Source organism: Carcharhinus amblyrhynchos, chromosome 7 (genome assembly GCF_965287045.1).
Source record: "Carcharhinus amblyrhynchos chromosome 7, sCarAmb.v2.hapA, whole genome shotgun sequence".
Classification (NCBI taxonomy): domain Eukaryota; kingdom Metazoa; phylum Chordata; class Chondrichthyes; order Carcharhiniformes; family Carcharhinidae; genus Carcharhinus; species Carcharhinus amblyrhynchos.
The window spans coordinates 60,850,923-60,868,037 of NC_137330.1; the positions used below are offsets into that span (position 1 = coordinate 60,850,923).

Genomic DNA, 17,115 nt, shown 5'->3' on the forward strand with positions numbered 1-17,115 from the left:
CATGCTCCTCTAGCCCCCAAATGTCCAGCCTGTCAACTCCGTGCCAGAAATTGGTACAGAGCCAAATAAATTATGCAGATGGAGATTAGCGGAGATCATGGCAGGCTGGGGGCTGGGTGGCCCGGCCACTTCCAGGAAGCCAATAATCGGGGGTGAGAGGGGGTCGCACATCCAGCGATGCGGGATCACGAGGCTACAATACTGGCCAGTAATCGGGTTAGCCAGCGATCGGGAGGCTGGTATGCAGGGTTACAGTGCGCGCACCGATCTCGCGAGATTCACACTAGTGCACTCTGCAGTGCACAGAGTGTGGAAGATTCATTTAGAAAATCCCACTGAAAAAAAACCAGGGGGTCTTACTCCAGTTTTTACCCAAATTTTGCACTTAGAACTTTTTTTGGGAGAATTGCACCCAATATTTTTGCACTTAATGATGGTAGATGTTTGTTAGGGAAATATACACATGAAGCATAAGTGGTGAGTAAGGTGCTTTCTACTGAAATGTGTGAATGTGGCTAAACTTGGTGTGGGTATAAAGCTTATACTGGACAATACGTCTTAACAGGTAAGAAAAGATAGGAAAGGATTTTGCCGCTTCTTTGGGCTGAAACATGACCCAAGAAATGCTAGCTTCACAGTATAAAAAGGAATGTTATATGTTAGTGGTATTATAAAAAGTTGCACTCAAAACAAAGAATTTTAATTAAACTATTACTAATCTGTATCTATAATGTTTTTTAACCCTTGGAAGATGTCATAAAAATTAATGACTCCAAACAATTGAGTAAAATTGACCCAAAACAGTGGTAGCAAATAATCGGTTTTAAATATATGTGTCATCTCTACAATGCTGAACTAAAGGATTTGTAATTAGAGTTAAATAAATGAGCTTATTACATTAGTAAGGACCTACCTTTCCTCCGATTGCCCATGCTAAAATGATACTTTCACAATTAAAAAAGTCATCAGGCATATTGGAATTGTAACATTCATGTCCAACTTCAAGTGCACTATCATTCAAGATGCTGTGACACTGATAAAGGAGAATATGATGTACCAAATGTTCATGACCTTTCTGAATGATTGGCTCAACCTGTGAATAAATGCAAAAGACAGTCAGTTGTCTTCTAATTTAAATCAGAAGCGGGCTTCCTTTCCTTCACCTGCACTATTATGTAATTACTTATATCACAGCTTTATAGGCAGCACCTTCCAAATCTATGACCACTACCATCTAGAAGGATAAGGGCAGCAGACATGTGCAACTCCATCACCTGGAAGTTCCCCTCAAGCCACCGACCATCCTAACTTGGAAATATATTGCCATTCCTTCACTGTCATTGGGTCAAAATTTTGGAACTTCCTCCCTAACTGCATCATGGATGTATCTGCACCACATGGACTCCAATGGTTAAAGGCAGCAACTTACCATCGCCTCCTCATGGGTAATTAGGAAGAGCTAATAAATGCTGGCCTAGCCAGCGAAGCTAACATCATCCGAATGAATCAAAAAATTATTGGTGACGTTGTATCATTGCTGCCAAAAAGAAACAATCAAATTTGAGATAATTGATCTGAATTAGAGGGGTTGAGTCAGATATGTTCACATTTATAACCTTCTGAATCTCACATTGCAATTTGCTATGGGAGGAACCAAATCTGACAACATTTACTGAGAATGACAATAGTAGAATTTATAGATGTGGACATCAGCATAAAGAACCTTCTTCAAGGTTTTGAAGAAACAAGTCATCATGATGATCAAATTTAGTGTTAACTACCTAGATTTATGGAAGTCTTGTGGCACAATTGGTAGCACCTCTAAGCCAGAAGCTCTAGGTTTGAGTACCACCCCCAGAACTTGATGGTCAAGGATGGAGCGCTCACAACATGGCCAATATGTTGACTGCCAGGCTGCAAAATCCTCCCAACTCCAACAGGAGAGACTCCTGGTCATCCATACTTAATGTTGAGTGGTGCCCCTCGAGCTTTCATCCTCTGACTTCAGCTGCTACTGTACTAGTGAACATCTCCCTCTAGATGGAGCCTAGGCAATCTAAAACTGGATATTTTGAAACATTTATTGTACGTTATTGGGGGGAATTCTCCAGCCAGTCCCACAGGAGGCATTCTCTGGTCCCACTGGCAGTGCACACTGTCCCATAGATTTCGCGGTGGCCTGGCATGACATCAATGGGAAATCCCATTGATGGCAGCAGGACCAGAGAATCCCATTGTTAGCGAACAGCATGCCACCTTCTACCACTGAGAAACACACAACTATGAGGCCGGAGAATTCACCCCACTATTTTTTATACTTTTAAAATTATTTTATTCTTTTATTTTGGAATGTTAAGTATTTGGGAATGGGCAGCAGGGGGGCAATTTTCTGTCCTCGCCACACCTAGTGCAGATCGCGCAAATCCAAGAAAATAGTGCGCTGGCCTAAAAATGGGTTTAGAGCCCAACGCCAACCCGTTTTTAATCTTCGCTACAGCTGCAAACCAGATCTCGCCCAGAAAGGGCACAAGGCTGATGAGCATATTTAAAGCAGCATTTAAACATGCTTAACTATTTGATGCCAGATTTTTCCCAACTGCTGGGATTTTCCGACCATCAGGCAAGATAAGAACCTGACAAAAATCATTACTCCTCTCCACCAGCAGAGATCAGGGATGATGGCCTCGTATGATGGAGGGGGGAGAGGAGGAGGCTACTGAAGCCCCTGAGTAGTCAGCGACATGGCTGGGCAGTGTCAAGAAGGTGGGGCCTGAGTGAGGGTAGGGCATGACAGTGGGGTCATGAAGAGATGAAGAATGATGGGGGCACAAAGTGGTCAGGCATGAAGTGGGGCTTTGATGGGGAGGTGTGATGGGGGTCTATGATGGGGTGTCAGAAAGGAGTGAGAAATGAATGGGGGGTGCTATGACGGGGGCTATGAAAAGGAGGTCATGAAGAGGTTGGGCACAAAGGAGGGCACGTCAGGGGGTGATGAAAGGGGAAGCCATTGGGAAGGCCTCAATGCTGGCAATCCATGTTGGGGTGGGGATGACGAAAGATGTCGCTGATTATTGGGGTGGGGAGTCTTCCAGTGCACTGAGAGATCAGGACATCCTTTCAAAATGGCACCTTACCATTTTGCGGCCGGGCTCACTGGCATGTTCAGGCCTTGCTCCTTCCAGAACCAGCATGTAACTCCCCACTCTCCCAAAAAATGACAGAGTGTGGGATGATTGACATCTGGTCTATGCTGAACAGACTGCCACGGGTCACTCCAGTTTTCTCACCGTTATGACAGACAACTTCTAGGAAAAATTCTGCCCATAATGTTTTAATGTTTATTTTCAGCTGTGAAAGTCCAAAAATACCTAACTATGCAGTATTTCTTATATGTTTAGTGATTTATTTCATTTTTCAAGTTATTCCAGGAATACACAGTACTACACATGTATGGTACAACTTTTTAACCAGTACCTTGTTTTTTTTTGGATGAGAAATGTCCAAAGAAACTTAACTTAATTCTGATTTTAACATTCATTTCTTTAGAAACCTATGATTCACTTCATGTCTTGACTTTCAGGAATGCAGCTACAACTTTAAGTGAGTGTAACTGCTCAATTAGCAACGGTAGACTGAAGGGAAATACATTAAGTTCATAATATCACAGAATGCAAAATTATGTATAATTTTCTTTAATGACTCATGGAAGTATATACATCAATAAAAAAATTCCCTTCATTATCTAAATAAATATCAAAATATCATGAAATTTTCAACAATTACTTGAAGCAATCTATTTATCATCCTGCCATTTACCATTCAAAAGATGCATGTGAACAGTATCAGTTTTTCCATATTAATTGTGTTACTTAAACAAATAGATAGATGTGTATATATTTATTTTTCCAACTGTGGAAAAATTACAGTTGGATCACTTCTCTTTCATGCAATATTTTCTGTTCACATTTTGTTTCATTGAAAATATTATGTAACTTCAAAAGGAATGATTTATATTCTAAATTGGGGACAGAAAAATGAAATCGGCAGCTATGTAGATCATGGCATACTAAGTATCCTTTACTACAGTGCATTTGACATTGAAAATTGCAGCAAATGTAGAAAATCATTGCATGCAGGCAAGTGGTTTGGAGTGTTCTTCACTGCATGGTTCACTGAAAAACATCAAAGGTGAAAGGCAAGTAAACAAGACCAACCCAACCAATACAATGTTTCCATATGTGCCATATGTCAAAGATAAAAATGCTTCACGATGTGAAAGTATTATTAGATTTACAACAGCTGGACTTCATTGTTGTGCATTATAGGATTTGCAGAATTACTTGAGGGCAGATGTCTTTATGATCATATTAATATCAACATGGAAAACCAGTGTTTGAAGGAGGAAGGAAGAACCAGAGAATGGGAGTTCAGGGCAAGTTTTGATTTGATTTGATTTATTATTGTCACATGTATTAACATACAGTGAAAAGTTTTTTTTTGCGCGCTACACAGACAAAACGTACTGTTCATTGAGAAGGAAATGAGAGCGTGCAAAATGTAGTGTTACAGTCTTGGCTAAAGTTTAGGGAAAGGTCAACTTAATGCAAGATAAATCCATTCAAAAGTCTGACAGCAGCAGGGAAGAAGCTCTTTTTGAGTCGATTGGTACGTGACCTCAAACTTTTGTATCTTTTTTCCCGAAGGAAGAAGGTGGAAGAGAAAACGTTCAGGGTGTGTGGGGACCTTAATTATGCTGGCTGCTTTGCCGAGGCAGCGGGAAGTGTGGACAGAGTCAATGGCTGGGAGGCTGGTTTGTGTGATGCATTGGGCTACATTCACAACCTTTGTAGTTCCTTGTGGTCTTGGGCAGAGCAGGAGCCATACCAAACCATGACACAACCAGAAAGAATGCTTTCTATGGTGCATCTGTAAAGGTTGGAGAGAGTAGTAGCTGACATGCCAAATTTCCTTCGTCTTCTGCGAAAGTAGAGGTGTTGGTGTTGCCAGTACTTGAACGTGTGCTGCAGTATTCCATTGAATGTATTATCTCCAAATTTACAGATGATACAAAGTTGGGTGGGAGGCTGAACTGTGAGGAGGATGCAGAAATGCTTCAATGTGATTTGGACAGGCTGAGTGCGTAGGCATCTGCATGGTAGACACAGTATAATATGGATAAATGTGAGGTTATCCATTTTGGTAGCAATAATAGGAAGGCAGATAATTTGAGAGAGGTGGATGCTCAACTATACCTTGGAGTTCCTCATGCATCACTGAAAGTAAGTGCACAGGTACAGCAGACAGTAAAGAAGATAAATGGTATGTTAGCCTTCATAGTGAGAGGATTTGAGTGTAGGGATAGGTTTGCTACAACTATACAAGGGCATTGGTGAGGCCATTTCTGGAATATTGTGTGCAGTTTCCATGTCTTTATCCGAGGAAGAATGCCCTTGCTATACAGGGAATACGGTGAAGGTTTAGTAGGCTGATTCCTGGGATGGCACATCAGTCATACGAGGAAAGACTAAGCCGGTTAGGATTATATTTACTGGAATTTGTAAGAATGAGAGGGGATCTCACAGAAAATTATAAAATTCTAACAAGGAAAGACAGGGTAGATTCAGAAAGAATGTTCCCAATGGTGGGTGAGTCCAGAACTAGGGCTCATAGTTTGAGGATAAGGGGTAAAGTTTTTAGAACTGAGGTGAGGAGAAATTTCTTCACCCAGAGGGTGGTAAATGTATGGAATTCATTATCACAGAATGTAGTTGAAGCCAAAATGTTGTCTGATTTCATGAAGAAATTAGATGTAGCTCTTGGGATCAAAGGATATGAGGGGAAGGAGGGATCAGGATATTGAATTCAATAATCAGCCATGATCAAAATGATTGGCAGAGCAGGGTTGAAGGGCTGAATGGCCTACTCCTGCTTCTAGTTTCTATGTTTCTCTGTGGATGTTGAAGAGTTGCATGTAGTCCAGGAGGCTCCTTCAAAATTTTGTCAACATGTTTGAATGACGATAAAACATAAGGTCTAAAGTAAAATTCAGAAAGCCAAAAGAAGTTGGATGGGGGTATCACTGAGATGATGATTCACATTAAAAAAAAACAAATCAATGGAATTCAATGTGACACATTAGGGTAAAAAAAAACTAATAATCATACACTGAATGGAAGCAAGTTGGCAGCAAGATTTGGAGGAATGAAGAGTTTAGGGGTTCAAATTCACAAGACTTTAAAACCAGCACTTGAAATGGATAAGCTCAGACATATAAGATAATAAATGTTGGAAATACAGTGAGATATACACAGTATACAAGTTGAAACTTTCGTAAGATCGTAGTTAAAATTATTGAGTGCAGTTTTGGGCCAAATGAAATGGTTGAGCTTGGAATAAGGAAATATAAATATGAAGTATAGGGAATTTGTGGGGGAGAATGGAATGTGAGGGGTGAAGGCCGGAGGCCCTTTCTGTTTTTACTATAACTGGGATGAAGTCCCACAGCACAGAGCTGGCCTTTTAAACAGTCTGCCTCCACACCAAACAGCCCTGTGGCTGACTCTGAACATTTTCCTCTATTGGCTGCCTCAATTGCAGCCCATACTTGACTCTCCATAGTGCTGGGCACTTTGTCCTGAGGTACGTGAGCCGAGCCAGGATATTTCCCAATTCCTGTCACCTGCCTTGAGGATGAATATTCAGCCCTATTTGTTTTTGTTAATTCTATAAATTGTCTCCATCCCCTTATTATATTCTGGACCAGTATAATTCCCATTCAAATGCCAATCTTATCCACGGACATCACCCCGCATGACAATTCAATGAAAAACCAGGAAACTATTCATCAGGATCTGCACACATAAATTTTTGGAAGATTATTCATTTCTGACAGACATATAAATCGTAACCTGTATTATGCAACACTATCTTTGAACAAAGATGAATTATTAAGATTAGTGCCATGTGATTTGGGGACGAATGTAATGTAAAAGACCACACTGTTACTGATCTTTCATGATTAATCTGTTATCCTCTTACAATTTTCCTAATAAAACAAGCACTGTCTGTGCAATATACGAGCTGAACTCTTCCTAGACTGAGACTCTTTGTGTTCTTCCACTGAGTTTTCAAAAAAATCCAATGCTGGAAACATTCAATGATCTAACACTTGAGTTGCTGCTAGCAACAAGATATGCGAGTTCTAATCCAATATCATGTGGTCACAAGTTGCTAATGGCAAGTAACTGTAATTTTAACTGTCAACTTCCAGTCTTTGCTTACATTATCCGTGCCTGCCATGGTTTTAAACACCTGGATCATGTCCCCTTATAACCTTTTTGCTCCTACTTAAAACAGATTGAATTTTGAATATATCTTTGTAACTTAGAGATCAAATTCCATAAGTAGATCTATTGCTCTTCTCTGAACTCTGTCTTCTTTATATTCTTTTCACAGTGGCAATTGGTTAAACTGCTGTTCTTAATTAGTTGCACAAAACTTCACCACTATGTTAAAACTACATTACAGTTTGTGGATAAATATGATTCAACACTTATGTTGTCATTGAATGATATAGTGGTACATGCAAGCCTAACATACACACATATCTGCAGGTTCCTGCCTAATCTCTACATATTATAAATATTAAATTACTGTTGGCAAAATAGATAGATAAACATTTCCAATTGATATTCCTCTGTCCAATAACAAAGATGCATTAACTCATTTAAATTAACACCCCATTAAGAAAGCAGACACCAGAATTTCTGAGAGATGAATTAAATACTTCTTTTTTAATATTGCCTATCTGTAATTTCACAATACTCCTGATGCCCAACACAATTTAATCAGATTAAGAAATTGTTTATTGAAGAAACTAACCGCAAACATTTTACCATTCACTGCACTTTAATATTGTTAAAAGGAGAGACATGTTGCCAAAGCTTTTTGTCTCGTACTCATCAAAATTGCCAAATGTCAAAAAATCAGTTTACACTATAATAAAAATAGGAATTGCTGAATAAATTCAGCAGGTCTGGCATCATTTGTGGAAAGAAAAAGGGGGTAGAATTTTACAAAAAAAAATTCAAAGTGTTGAATGAACAAGGAAATGGCCGAGTTTCAGACTCATTTTGAAAATGAGTCATTTGAAAATGAGTCATTTTGAAAATTTTGAAAATGCCTAAATGACTCCGTGCAATAAAAGTAGCAGAATGCGATTCTCACCAGTGATGGGGGGGGCGGTATGGAGCCTAGGTTCGCTGGGGTTGCTGGTTGCTGAGCTCTAGGGGTGCCTTTGTGCAGGCACCCTGATCTCCCAGTATACTGGTAGATCGCCTGCCGTTCCCCCCAACCCCACACATTCTAAGGACATTAGGCATCCCCCCCCGCCCCCACAAACATTGGGGCACCCTGCAGATTGCTCCCCTGCAGTGTTCCCTCACATCAGACCAATTGCCCCCGACAGAGCTCCCTTCCCCCCCCACTTTAGAAGAATTCCCTCCATCCCACTCCTGTGGGAATCCCTCCCTTATCTCCCCCACCCCTCCGCCATAGCCCCATCCTTCTCTGGCTTTGTCCTCTGGCTCTGCTCCCCTGGCACTGTCCTGTTACAGTTATAGCGGGCACTGCCTAGCTGGCATTGCCCATGGGCACTGTTCAGGCCTGCCTCTGATCACCTGAGGGCTTCAATGGCGTCCAATCCCCTCAACAAGACCACCATGTCTGATCCCCACTGGTAGGGACCATACATGATTCTCACTGGGGAGAATGTCAGCTGGCAATTTGGTAAAGATAAGTGAGTCATGATGATAGCATCCAGGACTTGTTAATGACTTTAAGTGTTTCTGGGCATGAAGTTGACTTCACCAGCAAAACAGTGCCAGTACAATCAGGGGAAGCGAAAAACCGAGCACAAACCTGATTTTTGGCTCTCACGCAATCCTCCCATCTCACCTCACTGAAAGTCAGGCAGGACAAGGTTGTTACATCACGCCCAGTTAATGTTTGGGGTCTAAGACGAGCTACAGAACAACAATTTATGCTACAGAAGGAGGTGACTGGTTGGCAATTCGACTTTCATTGGTCATGGCACTGGTGTGGAGAAAGCAACAGGAAACTGTAGGTCCCCCCCCCACCCCACCCCACCACCCCCCACCCCCCCCACCCCCAACCCCCCCCACCCCCCCCACCCCCCCAACCCACCCACCCCCACCACCACCCCCCACCCCCCCACCCCCCCAACCCACCCACCCCCACCACCACCCCCCACCCCCCCACCCCCCCAACCCACCCACCCCCACCACCACCCCCCACCCACCCACCCCCCCAACCCACCCACCCCCCACCCACCCCCCACCCCCCACCCACCCCCCACCCCCCCAACCCACCCACCCCCCACCACCACCACCACCACCCCCCCCCCACCCCCCCCCAAGCTCCCAGGAAATTCAAAAAAGGTGCAAGATTTAAACATTTTCCTTTGGTCAGTACCCTTTCCTTCCGCAGTATAAAATGGTAAAGAGGCCCGGGAGTACAGATTGCCCAAGATGTTCCTCCATCAACGTCATGGGGATTTCTGTCCCAGCTTACGCCTCCCTCACTCTGACTCGGGGTAAAATTGGAGCTTAAAGCATTACTAAGGCTCATACACTCCAGCAGCTCAACCTCTATCTTTCCCAAAGCCATCCAGTTGGAAAATTCATACTAACATAATAGCATCATGTTTTAAGCACTTGACCTTTTCTGAGTTATACCCAATGTCCAACATACACTTGCGCCACTAGTAATGGGAATAAAAAAAACTCATCTCTGGATTTATAATGTAATTGTAACAGGGAGTTTTAGTTGGTGTAAATAATTTTATGGCAGATTGAGCTTTTTTAATCTTCACTGTTCTATAGCAAGTACAAAAACTGAAACCGTTGTTAACATGTTAAGAAAATTTCATGTCCTTCATTATGAAGGATCGTTGCTCATTCCCAGAGATGTTCTTTACAAATAGACAAAAGCATACAATAATTCTCATATTCTGATATTTTTCTTTGAGATTTGAGGGACAAATGATGCCCACTTTCCCCATTTGTAGAATGGTTTAGATGCCACAATGTTCTCCATAAACAGGTCCAGCTGAAGTTCTTTCTGAAGTATTTCTACTTTCAAGTCATATTCTTTCAAAGGCTAACATGGGACAAGCTTTCAAGATCTACAGTGTCATGTGACTCAAATTCAGTATAATTAACATATATTCTAGCTTTAACATGGTTGTCCTGTCACCCAAACCAGGATAATCTGCTGACAAGCCAGATCCTCAAAATTAAGCTCCATCTCGTGCACTGCAGTGAATTCCACCAACAATTCCATACAAGGCCATAGCTCACCAAACTGTATGGAATGGGGACAAGAGTAAAGAAATCAGGAACTCAACAGAGTGAAACGATCTTCTAAAATTCGCCCTCTGCTGCCCTGAACTCCAGGGATACACATAATGATCTAAATTGTCTCTTACTTGCAGATACTAAAAAATTAAACTTTTTTTATGAAATGAAAAGCTGTAGTGCTTACCCTTATCACATGATGCTTTCTGGTCAAGGTTGGCAGTTTAAAGATTTGACACCAGTAGGTAGTGTCCTTTATAGGTACTGAGACCTGTCTTGAACAAAATAAACCCAACGGTTTAATTTTTTTTGCTTTAAGGTGATTTTTTTTGGCAACAGAAAAGAAAAACAATTCATAAATTTACATATAGATTATCCTTAGGATTTTAATAATAGGTCAGAAGCTATTAATTCTCAATACTGCATACTTACGTTATAATGTCTTATGTTAAATACAAGAGTGTCATCAGGAATAAAAGTGTCCATCACAGGGTTCAATAAATGAAGACTTTTCCTCCCACGGTTTAATTCATGATAGTGTGGGCTATCTTGCTTCACATCTTCAGGATGATAAGCCCAAATCACCCTCACTGTATTTTCCTGAACACAAACAATGAAAAAAAGACACTGTGGAATAATACATTGATTCTCTGATTCTAAATACATGAAACAAATTGTTTTTATTATTCACTGAACTCATTAAAAATGTCTAATACTAATTCAAGGAAAAATAAGCCAAGTCCATCTAAGTTGATAGAATATGAGACTATATAGCCAAAACAATAAGGTATATATTTTGCAAAGGTTTGCTTGAAAGTATTCTCATACTTTATGCAGAAGAGGTTGACAGGAATGAGAAAACTCAGTTATGAGGATAGACTGGAGAGGCTGATACTGTCCTCCTTGGAGAGAAGAAGGCTAAGAGGAGATTTTGTAGAGATGTTCAAAATTATGAGGCAGCTGGACAGAGTAGATGGGCAAAAACTGTTCCCACTTGTAAAAGGACCAAGAACAAAAGGGCACAAATTTCATATGATTTGCAACAGATGCAAATGTGGTGTGAGAATAACATTTCGTACAATGAGTGGTTCAGGTTTGGCATGCACTGCTTGGAATTTTGGTGGAGTTTCAATCGAGGCATTCAAGAGGCCATTAGATGGTTATCTGAATGGAAACAATGCACAGAGAAAAGGCAGGGGAACGGCACTAAGCTAAATCATAATGCCCATGTGGAGAACCAGTGTCAGACACAATGGGCCAAATGGTCTTCTTCTGTGCCATAAAAATTCTGTGATTCTGAATTTGATCCAAGTGTGGAGTCACCAGAATATCATACTTTGTTTGTATTCATTTATCATACTTGTATGAGAAATGCAAATGCAGTGATATTACAAAAAAAACATTGACTGCAAGTATACAAAGAACAAGCTGTAAAGAAAGAATGCACAAATTTAAGACACTCTTTAAAGAAGGATTAGTAAAATGTTCCTCAAATATATAACACATCAAATGGTACAGATAAAGTAAATCCAGATCATTACATTATGTTAGGCTACTAAAGTATAAGCATAAGATATAAATTGATATCAGAGGAAAGTAACTTTCAAACAATTATTGGTAAAAACTTCCTTACTTAAAACAGTTGGAATAATCTAACAACAAAGGCAAAAATGGTTTATTTGAAATACAATTAGAACTCATGATGGGATAACTGAAGTTGGTTGCAATGTTAAATAAAGAGTAACATATGCCAGTTCAAGTGAAAGTAAACCATCCCATGACAATAGTCGAAATATAACAGGGACTAAACAAACAGGTTTTTTTTATTCCCTGATTTTTCTTATGTTGTTAGGTAAGTACTTTTGAGCTTTACATCCTTATTTTTCAAGAAGTATTTTGTTTTAAAAGGATTTGTCATAAAAATGAATAAAGTGGCAACTTTACAATTCAATTCAGTTAATAGTGAGCCAATCATGACTGAGCTGTAACAACAATCTCACCACTCTTCAAGCAGTTAATGTAGCATTTACCAATATAAATGATGAAAAATTCAATAATTCACCAAAAATACCTTAAGTATTTGTGGAAATGCCTAACTGTCAAACTCAGCTTTCCCATTTTAGCTCTGAGATGCTGCATGTGCCTCTTCACTTCTGTCACCACTGTGACCTCCCAATCCCTGTTAATGTAGGTGGTAGAAGCTGAGAAGTATTTGTCCATTTGATGCGATGCTGGCAATTGGACATTCTTTCCGAGCATAGGTTAATCTCGCAAAAAAAAGTAAGTGTTCTAAATGCTGCACACTGAAATTCCAGAAAAAACTGTGTGAACCAAGATAGTTTATGACTGATGCAAGACTAGGGCAGCTGTGTGAAATAACAAGTTACATAAACTACTGTCACTTATATGGTTTTAAAAAGAAAACATACATGCATTTTATAAATTCTCTCATTCTGAAGTGTAAATGCTATTAGGAACCAACACTTTATTTTAAGCTTATTTTATAAATCAGGGTAGATTTAAAGCCTCAAGTTATTGTTCATGAGAGCTTTTGAGAAACTGAAGGATGATTACTTTGACCTCAAGAAATATGGGCTAAATTTTCTGGTCAGAAGTTCCTGCAGATTTTAATGATCACCAACAAAAATAGCAGTTCGAGCAATTTTGAGTCACCCCATCCCTGTTGGTCAGAAAGGAAGTTGCTGCTCATGATGCACCTGCCATAATGCTTCTTTCATACTTCTCAAGTTGCTATAATGAGTCATTTTTTATAAATGAGAAACATTTCACCCATCCAGCTGCGGATTCCACAATAATTTTCAGTAGTGGCTCAGTGCTAACATTGTTCAACTGACTAGGGTTACAGAAGTCATAGCAGGCTGCGTGGTGGAGAAAACAGTAAGACCTTTTCATGTGTTGTAGAGACAATCAAGTTGCACGGATCTAGTACATTATAGCTCTGTTGCCATCAAGGGCTAGAAAGAGACCCAGGAGAAGCTGCATTGACTTGAAAAGGGCAGTACTATTCAGGACCAACAAAGGACAGGAATGAAAATAGAAGATGTATATGGGAGTGAAGGTGAATGGTAGCTTTTGCAGAAATACACAACATAAACTATGGTGACACAGACAAATAAGTGACAGCAATTATTCTCTCAATATGAAATTGAAACAAAAAATCTGGAGATATAGGCCAGAATTTTACCGGCATGCCCCGCCTGACCTACCGCCATGGGAATCAGAGTGGGTGAGGGGCGGAACATGGAAAGGTCTGGTGACATCAGGCAGGACTTTATGGTTTCAGGACGGTCAATAGCATGTTAAAATTTCTAGAGAAATGCAAACATTTTATTTAGGCTATGAAATGAATGAATCAGACATCTGAAATAATAATCAGCCTCAATCTGCAACAGTGTTATGTTCAAAGGTAAACTTTTCACTTGAGGAGTTAAAAGATTGTAGCCTTCTGTGAAAAAATTATGATTAAAGCTTAAAAATAAGCCATTGACCCAGCAGGTCTACTTCAGTCTGTTTGCTCCACACAAGACTCTTCCCATGCTTCTTCACCTAACCTCCATCTTACCTTTCTCCCTCATGCATTCATCTAGCTTCCACTTAAATCCATCTATTCTGGTCACTATCAGTACTCCTTCTGGTAATGCTCTCCTTACTCTTCAGGTAAGGAGTTGCCCCTGAATTCGCGATAGGATTTATTAGTAACTCTCTTACATTTGAGGTCCCTAGTTCTGGTTTCACCTGCAAGTGAAGACATCTTCTCTGTGGGGAGATTTTATGGAGCCTGCAGGAGCAGAAAACATGGCATGTTGAGTGACTGGAATTAGATAGGCTGCAATGAGGTGAGATGGAGAGGTAAAGTCAGAGATGTGTTTGTTGCATGTTGGCCCTCATGCCAGCCAGTGGTGGTTCCTGTTTATAGTGTATTTACAATCCATGAACATTAAATAGCATATAACCTTTTCAAATAAAGTCCTACCTTCAAGAAAAAGTCAGGCACGCATCAATCTCGTTTGTGTTTATTTAAAGGTGACATGCACCAGTCGGCTTTGTCCAGTTTTATCTGAGGTCAGCAGTCTTTATTAACTCTATGGCACACAAAAAGGGAGCAGGAGAATGGCAGCTATTATAAAGGCTTAGAACCAGCAAGCATGACTTAGTGGTGAGGGGAATAGGATGTAGAGTGGGTTCATGGTCATTGTGCAGGAGTGAAGTGGGAAGAGCCTGGTAAGGACAGTCAGTCAAGGTAAGAAAATGAGGGGCCTATATATCGAAAAATATGTGTCCAACTGGCTGACAGAATCCTTACAAGGGTTTTGTGTTGACTAACAACATTTCAATTAACCCTGCTGAGTGTGAACTTTACAGTACATGGAAGAGAAAGTCAACTGAGCCTGTACATTCAGCCATGTTCCACAGAGTATTGAGTATAACACCAACACTAAAAGGTACATTCAATAAAGTGAATGCAAAAACATAGGAATATAGCACTTAGGAGGTATAGGCCTTTCAGCCCTTTGGACAGTTCTGTCATTCAGTAAAATCATGGCTGATCTGCTTGTGGTCGCAACCTAACCCCAAAATCCTTTATTCTGTTGTCCATGAAAAAATTGGTTCTGCTCTATGAATTCAATGACCCAGACTCCACTGCATTCTGGGGAAGAGAATTCCACATACCAACGTCCCTTTGAAAGAAAACATTTTTCCTCATCTCAGTCTTAAACAATATACCTCTTAGTTTTAAACTGTATCCCCAGGTTCTAGTCTCTCCTACATGTGGAAACAGCTTCCCAATATCTACCCTATCAAATGAGCGACTGAAGGCTCCAGATGTTGTAACTTCTTTGCCCTGGGGAAGTACTGGATGACGAACGGTACTTTGATTGCCATGTCCCATCTTCGTCTTCTGAGACTGATCACATATACATTGGGTAGACCTCTGAGCCAATTCATAATATGTCATATTTGCCATTTAATGTGTAATTTATAGTATGTAATCAACTACAACTTGCTTGTGAATTTGTGTTTAAATTATGTTATTCTGAGTTTCAGAATGTACATGGTTAGCTGAAATAATAGTTAGCGTGCTTTGGTTGACCATTATACAGTGAAAACTCTTCTGTTTTAAACTGTCAAATCTTGTGGTTTCAATTTTTTAGTAATAACAGGGATTTCAGATTTTTTAAAAAAGTAAAACATTACTGGTGTCCACCATGATCACAACATTGCAAATAGTAACATTTCTTTCCTTTACTCCTCTGTAGGAATTTCGCGACATCTTGCTTTGTAGGTGTCACTCCATTCAATCAAACAAAACCAATATACTGTAGATGCTGGAAATCCAAATCAAAAGCAGGAAGTGCTGGAATATTCAGCAGGACTGATAGCATCTGTAGGGAGAGAAACAGAGTTAATGGATGGAATCTTCTAGCTGTTCACCCCAGTGGGATTTTATGGTCCCACTACTGTGAATGGAGATTTGACTGAGCACCAAATTCTCCGTCCTCGCTTGCATCAGCAGGACATGAACAGCTGGTAAGATCACACCCATTGTTTTAGGCCAACCACCTTCCCCCTGAACTTTTATTCATGTTGTTCAGCTTGACATGTCTTCAGCTGTACTAAATGTACCTCCATTCTTCATGGAAGCAGAAATCGCATTTGGAATATAGACACAAATGGCAAAGTAGGACACAATAAGGGAGAGTAAACCTGCACTGGACGGGGACTGGGAAACGTTGTATTCTGAAATGTAATATTGGGATTGAAAGTACACAGGAAGGAGAAAGGCAACACTTGGAGCACCCTCAGATCTTGACACAAAACATCCTTTGCTTATTACACCTTCTTGCTTGACTCACTTATGCTCATGATGTGGAGATGCCAGTGTTGGACTGGGGTAAACACAGTAATAAGTCTGACAACACCAGGTTTAAGTCCAACCGATTTATTTGATAGTAAACTCACAAGCGTTCAGGGTTTGCCCCTTCGTCAGGCAAATGGGGAGTTCTGGCCAGAATTGGCCTGGCGAAGGGGCAAACACTGAAAGCTTGTGAGTTTACTATCAAATAAATTGGTTGGACTTAAACCTGGTGTTGTTCGACTTCTCAGTTGTAGTCACACAGGCTCATGCATGTCAGCGCCAGCTATTTAATTCACGTTGTTAAATCCTTGATGTGAGGATTATTTAAGAGGTGTTTTAAAACATATATACATAGTACAAAAGAACGGAACACCCACCAGCACCAACAAGTTTCATGCTGCTCTCACAAATGGAAGCAGAAAAACATGTAGCCATGCCAATAAAGAAGCAAGAACCTGTTCTGTAAATATAAGTTCTTTCTTTCTTGTTTGGCTGGAAAACAGGCTTTCATCTGCATGCACGTCAATAGTGTGGGACTCCCTGTGACACTTCAATGGCATGATGTTCTGTTTAGTCCGGAAGGCCGTATAGGATCCAGTGACAGCCTGGGCTTTGGGGAAATCCTGCATTCCAAAAGGACTGCGGAGTTCCATTATTTTGCTGTCAATCTTCCAAGGAGAAAGTGTCGAAGGTGTTTGACCCGATGAATAACGTGTTTGTCAGCTGCTTACTATATTTGTGGATTGACTGGGTTGTTTGGGAGAGGCCTGAGGCACAACATTTCACTGCTCAGATTACCAACATAGCCACTGGAGAGGCTACCTCTGTTGTTGATCATCATTTGCTGTGCAGCTTAAAGCA

General features: G+C 40.6%; 1 protein-coding gene across 1 annotated transcript in view; it reads right to left on the reverse strand.

Annotated features, from left to right (window-relative positions):
- The window catches only part of moxd1 (monooxygenase, DBH-like 1), a 70,378-nt gene that overhangs the window by 31,248 nt on the left and 22,015 nt on the right, over positions 1-17,115 (reverse strand). The window contains exons 3-5 of the mRNA XM_080193295.1: positions 10,809-10,976; positions 10,564-10,647; positions 914-1,093 (exon numbers count right to left, since the gene is read on the reverse strand). Of these exons, the coding sequence (XP_080049421.1) occupies positions 914-1,093; positions 10,564-10,647; positions 10,809-10,976 (432 nt within the window). The remainder of the gene's footprint in view (positions 1-913; positions 1,094-10,563; positions 10,648-10,808; positions 10,977-17,115) is intronic.